Raw genomic sequence first — 14326 nt, 5'->3', positions numbered from 1 at the left:
GGCCTGCGCAGGCCGCCGGAGGCCAGAGGGACTGGCCAGGGGCGTCAGCCCGGGCCTTCAGCTTCCCGCGATTGGGCGCCCGGCTGCAGCCGCGGGCTTTGGGGCCCCGGGCCCGGCCAGTTCGGGGGCGGAGCCATCCGGGGGCGGGGCCATGCGCGGAAAAGGCGGAGCTTTGGCTCTAAGCCAGCTTCTAAGCAGAGAGGGGGGGCAAAGGCGGGGCCAAAGGCGGGCCGGGGAAAACGGAGGCGGGGCTACGGGCAGGCGGGCGGGGCCGGGGCGGGGCCGGGCGCGCGAGCCTCCTCAGACGCCGCGAGCCCGCGGGAATCCTGCGGGCTGAGGTGGCCGCGCCGGCCCGGGACTGAGGAGCACGAGCGGAGCAGCCACTCCGCAGCAGCGCCGTTCCCCCTTGGCTCCGACCCACCTCCCGGTTTCATCCCTCTGGAGCCCGAGTTCCCTTCCCGCGCCGCCGTCGTGAGGCGGCCGCCTGCGTTCCCGCGCGGAGCCGGGCGATGTCTGCGTGGGGGTCCCGGCCCGTGGTCCTCGGCCTCGGGTCCCGCCCGCTCCGCCTCCTCCTCCTCTTTCAGCTGGTCGCGGGGCGCTGGGGCCCGGCCGGCGCGGGGGGCGGAGCGCCTGGAGGTGAGGCTGGGCGGCCGGAGCGCAGCCCCTGCGTTCGCCCTCAGAGCACCGGGCAGGGGTCGCGGGGCGGCCGGAGTCCGGGGGGCGCAGGACTCCGGGCGGGGATCGCGGGGCGGCCGGGGGGTGCTTAGACCGGTCAGGGGACACGGGGAGGCATGGGTTCGGGGGGGCGCAGCGAGGCCGGGAGGTGGGGCGCAGACCGGTCAGGGGGCGCAGGGCGCGGGGTGGGGATCGCCGGGCGGCCGAGGCACGGGGCGGCGGGGGTCCGGGGATTACGGGGGGCCGGGGGGCACAGAAGGGTCAGGGGGCGCGGGGCGCGGGACAGGGATCTCGGGAAGGCAAGGGGCACGGGGCGATCGGGGGGCGGGGCTCACGGCGCGGGACGGGGATTGCCGGGCGGCAGGGGTCCGGGGGCCTGGAGGCACCGGGCAGCGGGGGTCGCCGGGCAGCTTCGCGCCGGTGCCCCAGCTACGGCTTGCGCGGAAAACCTTGGGGCAGAGGTTAGTTATTACTTATTTTGTCTCCTGGGGGCTTGAGCGAGGGTTCAGTTTGAATGCCCAGATGTGTTCATTCAAATTCCGAGAGGCCACCTGGGGTTTGTGCCATGACCTGCATCCCTGCTGGGTGACACAGCGTACTCGCCAATACAACTTCCTCAGTAACAGAGGCCGTTGTTCCCTAGCAGGGCTCACCCTTCGTGCCTTCGGCTGGGCTTCCCACGTTGTTCCTTTATTCACAGGCAAGCGTGGAGCTTCTTTAGGGTTAATACTAGGGGTCAAGACCTGACCTTCCGCCCCTGGCCCCTGTCTTCCCCCCCCCCCCCCCCCCCCCCCCCCCCCCCCCCCCCCGTCCTGGCAGCGTTTGAAAATCTGCGCCGGCAGGTGTTTGTAGATTGCCAGGCAGCTGACTTCCCTGGCTGCTGGGAGACTCGTTTGCATCCTCAGTGCTGCCTTGGCTCCTGAGAGCGGGGCTTTTTTCAGCCTTCGGGATGATAAGATGTTCTGGACAGGAATAGAAACAAAGAAATGTACCTCTTCCAATTTCAAGTGCTTAGAAGATTTCAGAGTTCGTCCTCTCGATATCTTGAAGAAAAATACCATTTATGGAGCACCTATGATGTGATCTAAGCATAGAAAAGGGAAAAGATGAAAGCCGAAATTCACATCAGTATTTCAGTTTTTATAAGTAAGTTTCTTAAAGAGAGGAGGACATGTTATTCAGGTATAGGAAGAATCTTTTCTTGTCTTTCCTTCAGCTTTTTAAACAATGATTTCTGATTCTAGGAATTAATAATCTTGAAGACTAGAATTATTTATTGCAGGATGTATTGCTTATAGAGACTGAAGAGAATGTGGAGGTGATTTAAACACTTAAAGAAAATCCTGTGCTGAGAGTGTTATAACAGAAAGAAAGGGATGTGATGTTTGGATCCAGACAAGCCTGGGTTCACATTATGACTCTGGTGTATCATATTCACGTGAACAAGTGCGTTTTGGTTAGCTTCCTTTGAAATAATGGGGATAATATCGCTTACCTCTGCGTCATCTTCAGAATTAAGTAATATGCGTGAAACGCCAGGTGCTGTGCCTGACAGTCTAGAAAGCGATAGTTTCCAGCACCTTTTGGTGAAAGTAGAACTTTTTTCATCTGTTTTACTATAAAACATTATCGTCAAGCATTAAATGGTGTCAGTAGCTTTGTGCTCCTGCTTGGTGTCCAGTGTCATATTCAAACAATCAGGATGATTCATTCCTCCTTTCTGGCCCAGTCTACTAGCCAAGCCCTCCCTTAAAATAACACCATGTTCTATTACAGTTATGCTTTCTCTTTGTCCCGCGTGAGCTCCTTAACTGGAATTTTTTTTTCAATTTTAATTTCAGTATAGTTCACATACTCTCTTAGTTTCAGGTGTACAATATTGTGATTTAGGAATTCTGTACGTGACTCTGTGCTCACCACGGTAAGTGTGCTCTTCGTCCCCACCCCCTGTTCCCCCCCATCGCCACCTCCACCTACCCTCTGGTGACCGTCAGTGTGTTCTCTGTAGTGAAGAGTAAGAACTGGGATCTTATCCTGTGTGTCTTTGCATCTCTAAGACCTGGCTTATTGTAGGGGTCCAGTAATTGTTTGTAGAGGAATGAACGGAGTGGTAATGTCTCTCTGGACATTAGTTTACTCATCTGGAAAGTGAGGAGTCATTAATGGCTCCCCCCTCCAGCTCTGAAATTCCCAAGATTCTGTGTGCTCTTAGTAAGTGATCATTTGAAGAACAAAGTGATATCAAATGGATGATGGAATTGCACACTTGCTCCTAGATGTTGATGGCATTTGTGTATAACTGCCTTTGAGTGTAGGGTGGCTTACAGTACTATTTGGAGACCTGCCCCTAACTTGCCGTTTCCCTGGGCATGTAGCTTGACCTTGTTTTATTTCTCCTTCTTTAGAATGAGAGGGTGGTAGTAGATGTTTAGGTCCCTTCAGCCATAATTGCTTTTATATTTACATTTTGTTGGTTTTGTGTTTATCTTAGAATTTTACTTTTTTTAAAAAGATCTTATTTATTTATTGGAGAGAGAGAGCCCGAGCAGGAGGAGGGGCAGAGGGAGAGAGAGAAGCAGACCCCCTGCTGAGCAGGGAGCCTGATTTGGGACCTGATCCCAGGACTCTGCTTCACTGATTGAGCCACCCAGTCGCCCCAATATTTATCTTAGAATTTTAATAATCACTATTTCTTATGGTTTTCTGTGAGCCAATCCTCAGGGGAAGAAAAGTCTAGTCTGCCAGCAACCATACTTACATGGGTGGTGGAAAATTGCAGAATTTGAAAAGTGGTTCAAGAGGCAATTTTGTCTGTATTAAAGAATAGTGGGGCACCTGGCTGACTCAGCCGGAAGAGTGTGTGATTCTTGACCTCGGGGTCATGAGTTCGACCCCACAGTTGGAGTGTAGAGGTTACGAAAAATGAATTAAGAACTTAAAAAAGAGAATAATTAGTACATTAAGATAATACCAGCCTTTTTAACTGACCTGACCATGATTGGGGCAGTGATTAGTCAGTTATATTTCTTTGCTGTGTGACATTTTAAGTGGTTGAAACTTTATTTTTAGTATATATGGTAATAAGTTCTGTCATTAAAAGGGAACTACAATAATTATTTCATGGAAAATGAGAGCTATGAAAGATTTTTTTTCTTGTCACCTTTAGTTATTTTCAGAAGCTAACAGGAATACACACATAGTGGCTGTCATCTCTCCTTTTGTGATGGCATCCGAAAGAGTCTCTAGGTGCCTCAGGTCCTCAGGCAAACCTTTCACATTATTTGAAATTAAACACTAAACACACTCTATGAGCTAGATTGTGAGCACCTGGCAGGTAGGGTTCTGTCTGTATATTTCCTGATGTACCTGACTTACTAATGTAGCCTAGCAATGGAACTTTGAAAGGTTTTCAGTCATTTGTCAGAATAGGGCTTTTTTTTCAACCTATAATCTACAAATTAGATCTAGCAAGTAATTTCTTATAATTAGGATATGAGTTTTTAGCACAGTAATTTCAGTACAGAACATTTTTCTTTTAATAGTATTATTCTTCTCCCTTAAGAATTGGAATTATTTTTTTTCAGATGTAATTTTAAGTTAATATTAAATAAGTATGTCCTGACAATGTGAGTTGGCAAATATTGGAATAGTTGTTGAAAAAAAGTTTATAACTTGTTTGTTTAGAAGTCTGCTCTCCAGAACAGCATAGGTATAGTTTTAAAATGACAGTAGAAGAGATTATTTTAATGATCCTTTTCTGCTCTTTAACTAAAATTTTAATTTAAATGGTCTGTTTCCATTTTGAGGAAGCATGATATTGTTTCTCCTAACTGTATTTAATTCAGAAAACTTAAGCTTTTTCTTAAGTGGAATTATAAAATAAAGCCTTTAACCAGTAAAAAGAGCAATTAAATATGAATATTTGAATATTCTGACAAAAAGGATAGCATGAACTTTTATTTTTGAAGCATGTATCGCTTCTCGGCCTTTTGGCTAAGATCAAGTGTATTTTTGAAGCATGTAATCTAATGTTTTGACAGTCACACAAACAAATATTTGCACCAAAGTGTGTTAGGGGCTTTAATAGAAACATGCCAAGAATAACAGACTCCTGAGGAAAGTGTGGTCAATTCTCTACAAAACATTCCCTCCACCTCTGGGCCTTAGAGACCCGGTTCTCGCTCAAGGAAACGGGCTCCTCTGTTGTCCTGTCCAGTGCTGCTTACTTGTCCAATGGCAGAGCCTGGAATATGGCCACGCTAGCTCTCCATTGCCACGTCCACACCATTACCTTTTTTTCTTCCCCTTTGAAAAGAACATTTTTTTTTCCCCTAGCAGGAGTTTACAGGTTTAATGCAAAAAAAAAAAAAAAAAAAGAAAGAAAGAAAGAAAGAAAGAAAGAAAAGAAATTGGGAAGTACACACTCATACACCATTATCTGTAAGTACCAGCAAGTTGCTGCTAACAATGTGATGTTAGTCCATCCAGATTTTTCTCTGTGCATGTGTGGTTTCCTCTGCTGTGTGCAAGCTTTCTAGGATAATGTAGTCCAATTTATTTATTTTTTGCTTTTGTTGCTTTTGCTTTTGGTGTCGGATTCGGAAAATTATCGCCAAGACCTGTGTCAAGGAGCTTACCACCGATGTTTTCTTCCAGGAGTTTCGTGGTTTCAGATTTTACATTCAGGTCTTTAAACCATTTTGAGTTAATTTTTGTGCATGGTGTAAGAAAGTGGTCCGGTTTCATTCTTTTGCATGTGGCTGTCCTGTCTCCCAACACCATTTATTGAAGAGATTGTCCTTTCCTCCTTGTATATTCTTGGCTCCTTTGTCCAAAGTTAATTGACCATAGAAGCATGGATTTATTTCTGAGCTCTTTATTCTGTTTCATTGATCCATGTGTCTGGTTTCATGCTGATATCATACTGTTTTAATTACTGCAGATTTGTAATATAGTTTGAAACCAGGGAGCATGATGCCTACAGCTTTGTTCTTTCTCTCTCAAGGTTGCATTGACTATTCTGGGTTTTTATGGTTCTGTGTAAATTTTAGGATTATTTGTTCTATTTCTTTGAAAAATGCCATTGGAATTTTAAGAGAGGTTGTGTTGAATCTGCAGATTATTTGGGGTAGTATGGACATTTTAACAATATTCTTTCAATCCATGAGCATGGAATATCTTTTCATTTATTTCTGTTGTCTTCAATTTTTTTAATGTCTTGTAGTTTTCAATATATGGGTGTTTCATCTCCTTGGTTAAATACATTCCTAGGTATTTCTTTTCTTTTGATGCAACTGTAAATGGGACTTTTTTTTTAAATTGCTCTTTCTGATAGTTTGCTATTAGTATATAGAAATGAAGCAGATTTTTTGTGTGTGTGTTGATTTTGTATCCTGCAGCTTTACTAAATTTGTTTATTCTCACAGCTTTTTGGTGGAGTCTTTAGGGTTTTCTATATATAACATCATGTCATCTGGAAGTAGTTACAATTTTCCTTCTTCTCTACCAATGTGGATACCTTTTATTTCTTATTCTTGCTTCATTTTTCTGGCTAAGACTTCCAGTACTATGTTGAATAAAAGTGGTGAGAGTGGCCATCCTTGTCTTGTTCCTAATGTTAGGAACAAGTTGAGTATGGTGTTAGCTGTGGGCTTTTCATATATGGCCTTTATGATCTGGAGGTGGATTTCCTCAGTGTCCACTTTGTTGTAAGTCCTTATCATGAATGGATATTGAAGTTTGTCAAGTGCTTTTCTGCATCTATTGAGATGATCATAAGATTTTTTTAAAGATTTTATTTATTTGAGAAAGAGACAGAGCACGAGCTGGGGCAGGGAAGAGGCAAAAGGAGAGGGAAAGGATCATATGATTTTTATCCTTCATTTTGTTAATGTGGTGTATCACATTGACTGGTTTGTGGATTTTATTTGGGTTCTTTCTCTTTTTCTTTTTGGTAAGTCTGGTCAGGGGTTTATCAATCTTATTAATTCTTTCAAAGAACCAGCTTTAGTTTCATTGATCTGTTCTACTGTTCTTTTGGTTTCTATTTCACTGATTTCTGCTCTGATCTTTCTTATTTCTCTTCTCCTGCTGGGTTTAGGCTTTATTTGGTGTTCTTTCTCCAGCTCCTTTAGGTGTAGGGTTAGGTTGTGTATTGAGACCTTTCTTGTTTCTTGGGAAAGGCTTATATTGCTATATACTTTCCTCTTTGGACCACGTTTGCTGCATCTCAAAGATTTTGAACAGTTGTGTTTTCATTTTCATTTGTTTCCATGAATTTTTTAAATTCTTCTTTAATTTCCTGGTTGACCCATTCATTCCTTAGTAGGATGCTCTTTAACCTCCATGTATTTGAGTTCTTTCCAACTTTTCTCTTGTGATTGAGTTCTAGTTTCAAAACATTGTGGTCCAAAAATATGCAGGGAATGATCCCAATCTTCTGGTACTGGTTGAGACCTCATTTGTGGCCCAGGATGTGATCTGTTCTGGAGAATGTTCCATGTGCACTAGAGAAGAATGTGTATTCTGTTGCTTTGGGATGGAATGTTCTTTTTTTTTTTTTTTTTTTAAAGATTTTATTTATTTAATTGACAGAGAGAGAGAGAGAGACAGAGAGAGAGGGAACACAAGCAGGGGGAGTGGGAGAGGGAGAAGCAGGCTTCCTGCCGAGCAGGGAGCCGGATGCGGGGCTCGATCCCAGGACCCTGGGATCATGACCTGAGCCGAAGGCAGTTGCTTAACCAACTGAGCCACCCAGGCACCCCGGGATGGAATGTTCTGAATATATCTGTGAAGTCCATCTGGTCCAGTGTGTCATTTAAATCCTTTATTTCCTTATTGATCTTTTGCTTAGATGATCTGTCCATTTCATTGAGGGGGGTGTTAAAGTTCCCACTGTTATTGTATTATTGTCAATGTGTTTATTTGATTTTGTTATTAATTGGCTGCTCCCATGTTAGGGGCATAGATATTTACAATTGTTAGATCTTTTTGTTGGATAGGCCCTTTAAGTATGATAGATAGAGTGTCCTTCCTCATCTCTTATTACAGTCTTTGGTTTAAAACCTAATTTGTCTGATATAAGGATTGCCACCCCAGTTTTCTTTTGATGTCCATTAGCATGGTAAATGGTTTTCCACCCCCTCACTTTAAATCTAGAGGTGTGTTTTGGTCTAAAATGAGTCTCTGGCAGACAGCATTCTTGATGGGTCTTGTTTTTTTATCCAGTATGATACCCTGTGTCTTTTGATTGGGGCAATTAGCCCATTTACATTCAGGGTAACTATTGAAAGATATGAATTTAGTGCCGTTTATTGCCTGTAAGGTGACTGTTACTGTGTATTGTCTCTGTTCCTTTCCGGTCTATGTTACTTTTAGGCTCTCTCTTTGCTTAGAGGATCTCTTTCAATATTTCTTGTAGGGCTGGTTTGGCGTTCGTAAATTCTTTTAGTTTTTGTTTGTCCTGGAAGCCTTTATCTCTCCTTCTATTTTCAATGACAACCTAGCTGGATACAGTAGTCTTGGCTGCATATTTTTCTCATTTAGTGCTCTGAATATATCATGCCAGTCCTTTCTGGCCTGCCAGGTTTCTGTGGATAGGTCTGTTGCCAATCTAATGTTTCTACCATTGTAGGTTAGAGACCTCTTGTCCTGAGCTGCTTTCAGGATTTTCTCTTTGTCTCTGAGACTTGTAAGTTTGACCATTAGATGTCGGGGTGTTGACCTATTTTTATTGATTTTGAGGGGGGTTCTCTGTGCCTCCTGGATTTTGATGCCTGTTTCCTTCCCCACATTAGGGAAGTTCTCTGCTATAATTTGCTCCAATATACCTTCTGCCCCCCTCTCTCTTTCTTCTTCTTCTTTTTCTGGGATCCCAATTACTCTAATACTGTTTTGTGTTATGGTATCACTTATCTCTCGAATTCTCCCCTTGTGATCCAGTAGTTGTTTGTCTCTTTTTCTCACCTGCTTCATTCTCCATCATTTGGTCTTCTATATCACTAATTCTCTCTTCTGCCTCATTTATCCTAGTAGTTAGAGCCTCCATTTTTTTATTGCACTTCATTAATAGCCTTTTTTATTTCGACTTGGTTAGATTTTAGTTCTTTTATTTCTCCAGAAAGGGGTTCTCTAGTATCTTCTATGCTTTTTTTCAAGCCCAGCTAGTATCTTTATAATCGTCATTCTGAACTCTAGTTCCAACATCTTACTAATGTCCGTATTGATTAGGTCCCTGGCAGTCGGTACTGCCTCTTGTTCTTTTTTTTTTGAGGTGAATTTTTCCGTCTTGTCATTTTGTCCAGAGGAGAATAGATGAATGAGAGAACAAAATGCTAAAATACAACCCCAGAAAAATATACACTAAACAAATCAGAAGAGACCCGACACCGGGGGGGAAAAGAAAGGAAAACAAAAAAAAAAGAAGAAGAATATGATCAGGCTGATGAATAGAACAGAGCCACACACTAGAAACTGCATCCCAAAATTTTAAAGAAAGAAAAACTTATATATATACAAAAATAACGGTAAATATGATGAAGGGATAGAATATGACTAAAGATGAAAATTAAAAAAGATTTTTTAAAAAGGAATTGATAAGAAGTTGGTTGAAAAAAGAAAGAAAAAAATTTAAAGAAAAAAAGGGAGAGAATGCGATCAGGCGGGAGACTAGTACAAAGCCATACACTAGATTTAGGGTATATTTTGGTCTGTTAGAAGAAACTGTATCCCAAAATTTTGAAGAAAGAAAACATATATATACCAAAAATAAGGTTAATACGATGAAGGGATAGAATATGACCATAAAAATGAAAATAAAAAAAGATTTTAAAAAAAGGAAAGTAAGATAAGATGTTGGTTAAAAAAGGAAAGAAGAAAAATTTAAAAAATAGAAAAAGAAAAATGAAAAGAAAATTTAAAAAAATTAACTTTGAAAGACTAAAGAATCATGGGGAAAAAGCCATGAATTCTCTGTGCTGTATTCCCCTAGCGCTGGAGTTCTCCTGTTCTCCTTGATCTCCTTTTGATTGGGGCAATCTCCTTGATGGGTAAACTTGGTCTTGGCTTGCTGGCTGTTTGTGCTGATCTTCTGGGGGAGGGGCCTGTTGCCATGGTTCCCAAATGTCTTTGCTGGGGTCGGAATTGCCCCACCCTTGCCGGTCCGGGCTAAGTAATCTGCTCCGGTTTGCTCTCGGGAGCTTTTGTTCCCTGCAAGCTTTCCGTACAGCTTTGGAGGATGAGAGTGAAAATGGCGGCCTCCCAATCTCCGCCCGGAGGAGCCGAGAACTCGGGGCCCCTCTCCTCAGTGCGGCCCCAGAGAAAAGCAGTCAATCACTCCTGTCTCCCCAGTCTCCGGCCATACTCCATGCTCACCTGGCCTGTGACTGAATGTTTCTATCTCTGGCACCCGACCCCGTGTGGAGTCTCCAAACCGAGCAGATTCTTGGGGTGTGCTCCTGCGCCACTCCTCCCGGGAGAGGCGGATGTGCGGCAGATCACGGTTTATGGGAACCCCGAGCTGAGAGCCCGCTCCTTGGCTCCGTCTTTGCAGCTGGCTTCTCCGCTCCGATACCTGGGAGCTCTGCCATGGTTTGTTGGATTTTAAACTGTGCTTGCATCCCTGGAATAAATCCCACTAGATCATATTGAGTGATCCTTTTAGTGTGTTGGTGATTTGGTTTGCTAATCTATAATTGAGGATTATTGCATCTGTGTTTATCAGGGATATTGGCCTGTTAATTCTCTTTTCTGTGGCATCCTTGTTTGGTTTTTTGTTTCAGGCTAATGTTGGCCTCATAGAATGAGTTCAAAAGTGTTTCTTTCTCTTATATTTTTTGGAAGAATTTGAAAGTTTGAGAAGGATTGATAACAATTCTTTGAATGTTTGGTAGAATTAACCACTGAAGCCATCTGGGCCTGGATTTTTCTTTTCTGGGATGTTTTAAATTACTGATTCAATCTTCTTACTAGTTATCAGTCTGTTCAGATTTTCTGTTTCACCATGATTCAGTGTCCATAGGTTGTGTGTTCCTAGGAATTTATCTATTCTAGATTGCCCAGTTTGTTGGCATATAACTGTTTGCAATAGTCTTTTATGAGCCTTTGTATTTCTGTGGTATCATTTGTAACATTTCCTGTTTCATTTCTGATTTTATTTATTTGGGTCCTCTCTCTTTTTTTCTTGATGAGTCTGGCTAAACGTTTGTCAGTTTTGCTTATCTTTCAGGGAATCAGCTCTTAGTTTCATTGATCTTTATTTTATTTTTTAGTCTCTTTTCATTTATTTCTTCTCTGATCTTCATTATTTCCTTCCTTCTAACTTTAGGCTTTGTTCATCTTCTTCTGGCTCCTTGAAGTGTAAAGTTAATGTTGTTTGAGACTTTTCTTGTTTCTTGAGGTAGACATTTATAGCTATGAACTTCCCTCTTAAAACTTTTTTTGCTGCATCCCACAAATTTTGGTATTTATATTTCCATTTTCATTTCTCTCAGCATTTTTTGATTTCTCTTTTGATTGCTTCTTCAACCCATTAGCTGTTTGATAGCATGCTGTTTAATCTCCGCATATTTGTGAATTTTCCAGTTTTACTCATGTAATTAATTTCTAGTTTCCACACTGTTGTGGTCAGAAAAGATTCTTGACATGACTTTAATCCTCTTAAATTTATTAAGACTTGATTTGTGGCCTACCATATGATCTATCCTGGAAGAATATATATTCAATTGTTTTGGACAGAATGTTCTGTACATATCTAGGTCCGCTGGTCTAATGTGTCCTTTAATACTGGCATTTCCTTGTTGATTTTCTGCCTAGATGATCTATCCATTTATGTAAGTGAGGTATTCAAATCCCTTACTATCATTGTATTGTTATCTATTTCTCCTTTTAGATCTGTTAATATTTGCTTTATATATTTAGGTTCTCCCAAGTTGGGTGAATAAGTATTAACAAATATTACATCCTTTTTGGGGGGATTGTCCTCTTTATCGTTATCTAACAAACATATTTGTCTTTTTAAAAAATTTTGTTTACTTATTTAAAGTACACTCTCTGACCAACATGGGGTTCGAACTCACAACCCAGAGATCAAGAGTCACAGGCCCCCCCCCACGTGAGCCACCCAAGCACCCCCATATTTGTCTTTTATTACAGTCTTTGTTTAAAGGCTGATAGAAGTATAACTGCTGCAAGTGTTTTTGGTTTCTGTTTTCGTGGCATCTTTTCCATCCCTCACTCTCAGTCTGTGTGTGTCCTTAGATCTAAAGTGAGTCTCTTGCAGACAGCACATAGATGGGTCTTTTGTTTTTAAATCCATTCAGCCACTCTGTCTTTTGATTAGGGAATTTAATCCATTTACATTTAAAGTAGTTATTGATAGGTATGTACTAATTGCCATTTTGTTAACTGCTTACTGATTGTTTTTGTAGTTCCTGTCTTTTCTTGTTCTTTTCCTTTGTGGTTTGATGATTTTCTTTAGTGGTATATTTATATTCCTTTCTCTTTCTTTTTTGTATTTATAATCTGTTTTTGCTTTGTGACTACCATGAGGCTTACATGTAACAACTTAGGTCTTTAACAATCTATCTTAAATTGGTAACAACTTAAGTTTGATCCCATTCAAAAGCTCAACATTTTTACTCTTTGACCCATGTTTTATGCTTTTGAGGTCATATTTTGCATTTTTTTAATCTTCAGTATCCCTTAACTAATTATTGTAAACAGTTATTTTTACTACTTTTGTCTTTTAGCTTTCATACTAGCTTTGTAAGTGATCGACTACTTTTACTATATATTTACCTTTCCAATGAGATTTATTCTTTCCTATATTTTCTTGTTATTAATTAGTGCTCTTTCTTTTCAGCTTAAAGAAGTCCCTTTAACATTTCTTGTGAGGCCGGTATTGTGGTCATGAACCCTTTTAGCTTTTGCTTGTCAGGAAAACCATTTTTCTCTCCTTCAGTTTTGAATGATAACTCTCCTGGATGGAGTATTCTTGGTTGGAAAATGTTCCCTTTCTGCACTTTGACATGCCACTCTCTTTGGCCTGCCAAAGTTTCTGCTGAAAAATCTGCTGATAGCCTTATGGGGGTTCACTTGTATATAAGTTGTTTTCTCTTGCTGCTTTTAATATTTTCTCCTTATTTTTAACTACTGACATTTTAATTATAATGTATCTCGGTGTGGATCTCTTTGGGTCCTGTTTGGGACTCTCTGGGCTTTCTGAATCATGATGTCTGTTTCCTTCCCCAGGTTAGGGACATTTTCCACCACATTTATTTATTTGTTTGTTTAAGGATTTTATTATTTATTTATTTGAGAGTGTGATCCCAGGATCCTGAGATCGTGACCTGAGCTTAACCGACTGAGCCACCCAGGCACCCCTATTTATTTATTTTTAAATATTTATTTACTTATTTTAGAGAGGGGTGGAAGGACAGAGAGAGTCTTAAGCAGACTCCATGCTGAGCACAGAGCCCAAGGCAGGGCTCAATCCCACAACCCAGAGATCATGACCTGATCCAAAACCAAGAGCCAGAGGTTTAACTGACTACACCATCCAGGTACACCTCTGCCATTATGTTTTAAATAGATTTCTACCTCTCTCTCTTTCTCTGCTCTTTCTGGGACCCCTGTGATGGGTTAGTCCATTTGATGTTGTCCCAACATCTCTTAACTTATCTTCACTTTTAAAAATTCTTTTCTTTTTGCTGCTCTGTTTGGGCAGTTCCATTGCCTTGTCTTCAAGTTGATGGATCTGCTCTTCTCCTTCATCTCATCAGCTGTTGAACTCCTGTCTCTTTCAGCTGAGTTACTGTATTCTTCACTCTGTGACTTCTGTTTGGTACCTTCAGGTATTTTCTAAATCTTTGTGGAAGTTCTTGCTGTGTTCATTCGTTCTTCTCCCCAGTCTGGTGAGCATATTTATGACCATTACTTTGAGTTCTTTTTCAGGTAAATTACTTATCTTCATTTCATAAAGGTTTTTTTCCTGAGGTTTTTATCTTGTTCTTTCCTTTGAAACATATTCCTCTCTTTCTTCATTTAGCTTGATCTGTGTTGGTTTCTGTAGTTGAAACAAACACCTCTCCTGGCCTTTAAGGAGTGGCCTGTGTAGAAGGCAAAACTTGTCATTCAACCCTGCCCCAGTTCTTCCCCCCACTTTTTTTATTGTGTTAATCACCATACATTACATCATTAGTTTTTGATGTAGTGTTCCATGATTCATTGTTTGCATATAACACCCAGTGCTCCATGCAGAACGTGCCCTCTTTAATACCCATCACCAGGCTAACACATTCCCCCACCCCCCTCCCCTCTAGAACCCTCAATTTGTTTTTCAGAGTCCATAGTCTCTCATGGTTCGCCTCCCCCTCCGGTTCCCCCCCTTCATTCTTCCCCTCCTGCTATCTTCTCCTTCTTTTTTTTAACAAATAATTTTTTAATTATTTGTTTCAGAGGTACAGATCTGTGATTCAGCAGTCTTACACAATTCTCAATGCTCACCATAGCACATACCCTCCCCAATGTCTATCACCCAGCCACCCCATCCCTCCCACCGGCCACCACTCCAGCAACCCTCAGTTTGTTTCCTGAGATTAAGAATTCCTCCTATCAGTGAGGTCATATGATACATGTCTTTCTCTGATTGACT

General features: G+C 41.7%; 1 protein-coding gene across 1 annotated transcript in view; it reads left to right on the top strand.

Annotated features, from left to right (window-relative positions):
• Window positions 1–332: 332 nt before the first annotated feature.
• The window catches only part of CHRNA5 (cholinergic receptor nicotinic alpha 5 subunit), a 52525-nt gene continuing 38531 nt past the window's right edge, over window positions 333–14326 (top strand). Inside the window, exon 1 of the mRNA XM_025893291.2 lies at window positions 333–636. Coding sequence (XP_025749076.2) covers window positions 510–636 — 127 coding nt within the window. The 5' untranslated portion in view covers window positions 333–509. The remainder of the gene's footprint in view (window positions 637–14326) is intronic.

This window comes from Callorhinus ursinus, unplaced genomic scaffold (genome assembly GCF_003265705.2).
Source record: "Callorhinus ursinus isolate GAN/ISIS: 27379988/994484 unplaced genomic scaffold, GSC_fseal_2.0 scaffold45, whole genome shotgun sequence".
Lineage (NCBI taxonomy): Eukaryota > Metazoa > Chordata > Mammalia > Carnivora > Otariidae > Callorhinus > Callorhinus ursinus.
The sequence above is the reverse complement of the archived record's forward strand: the minus strand, read 5'-3'. Positions and strand labels throughout refer to the sequence as shown.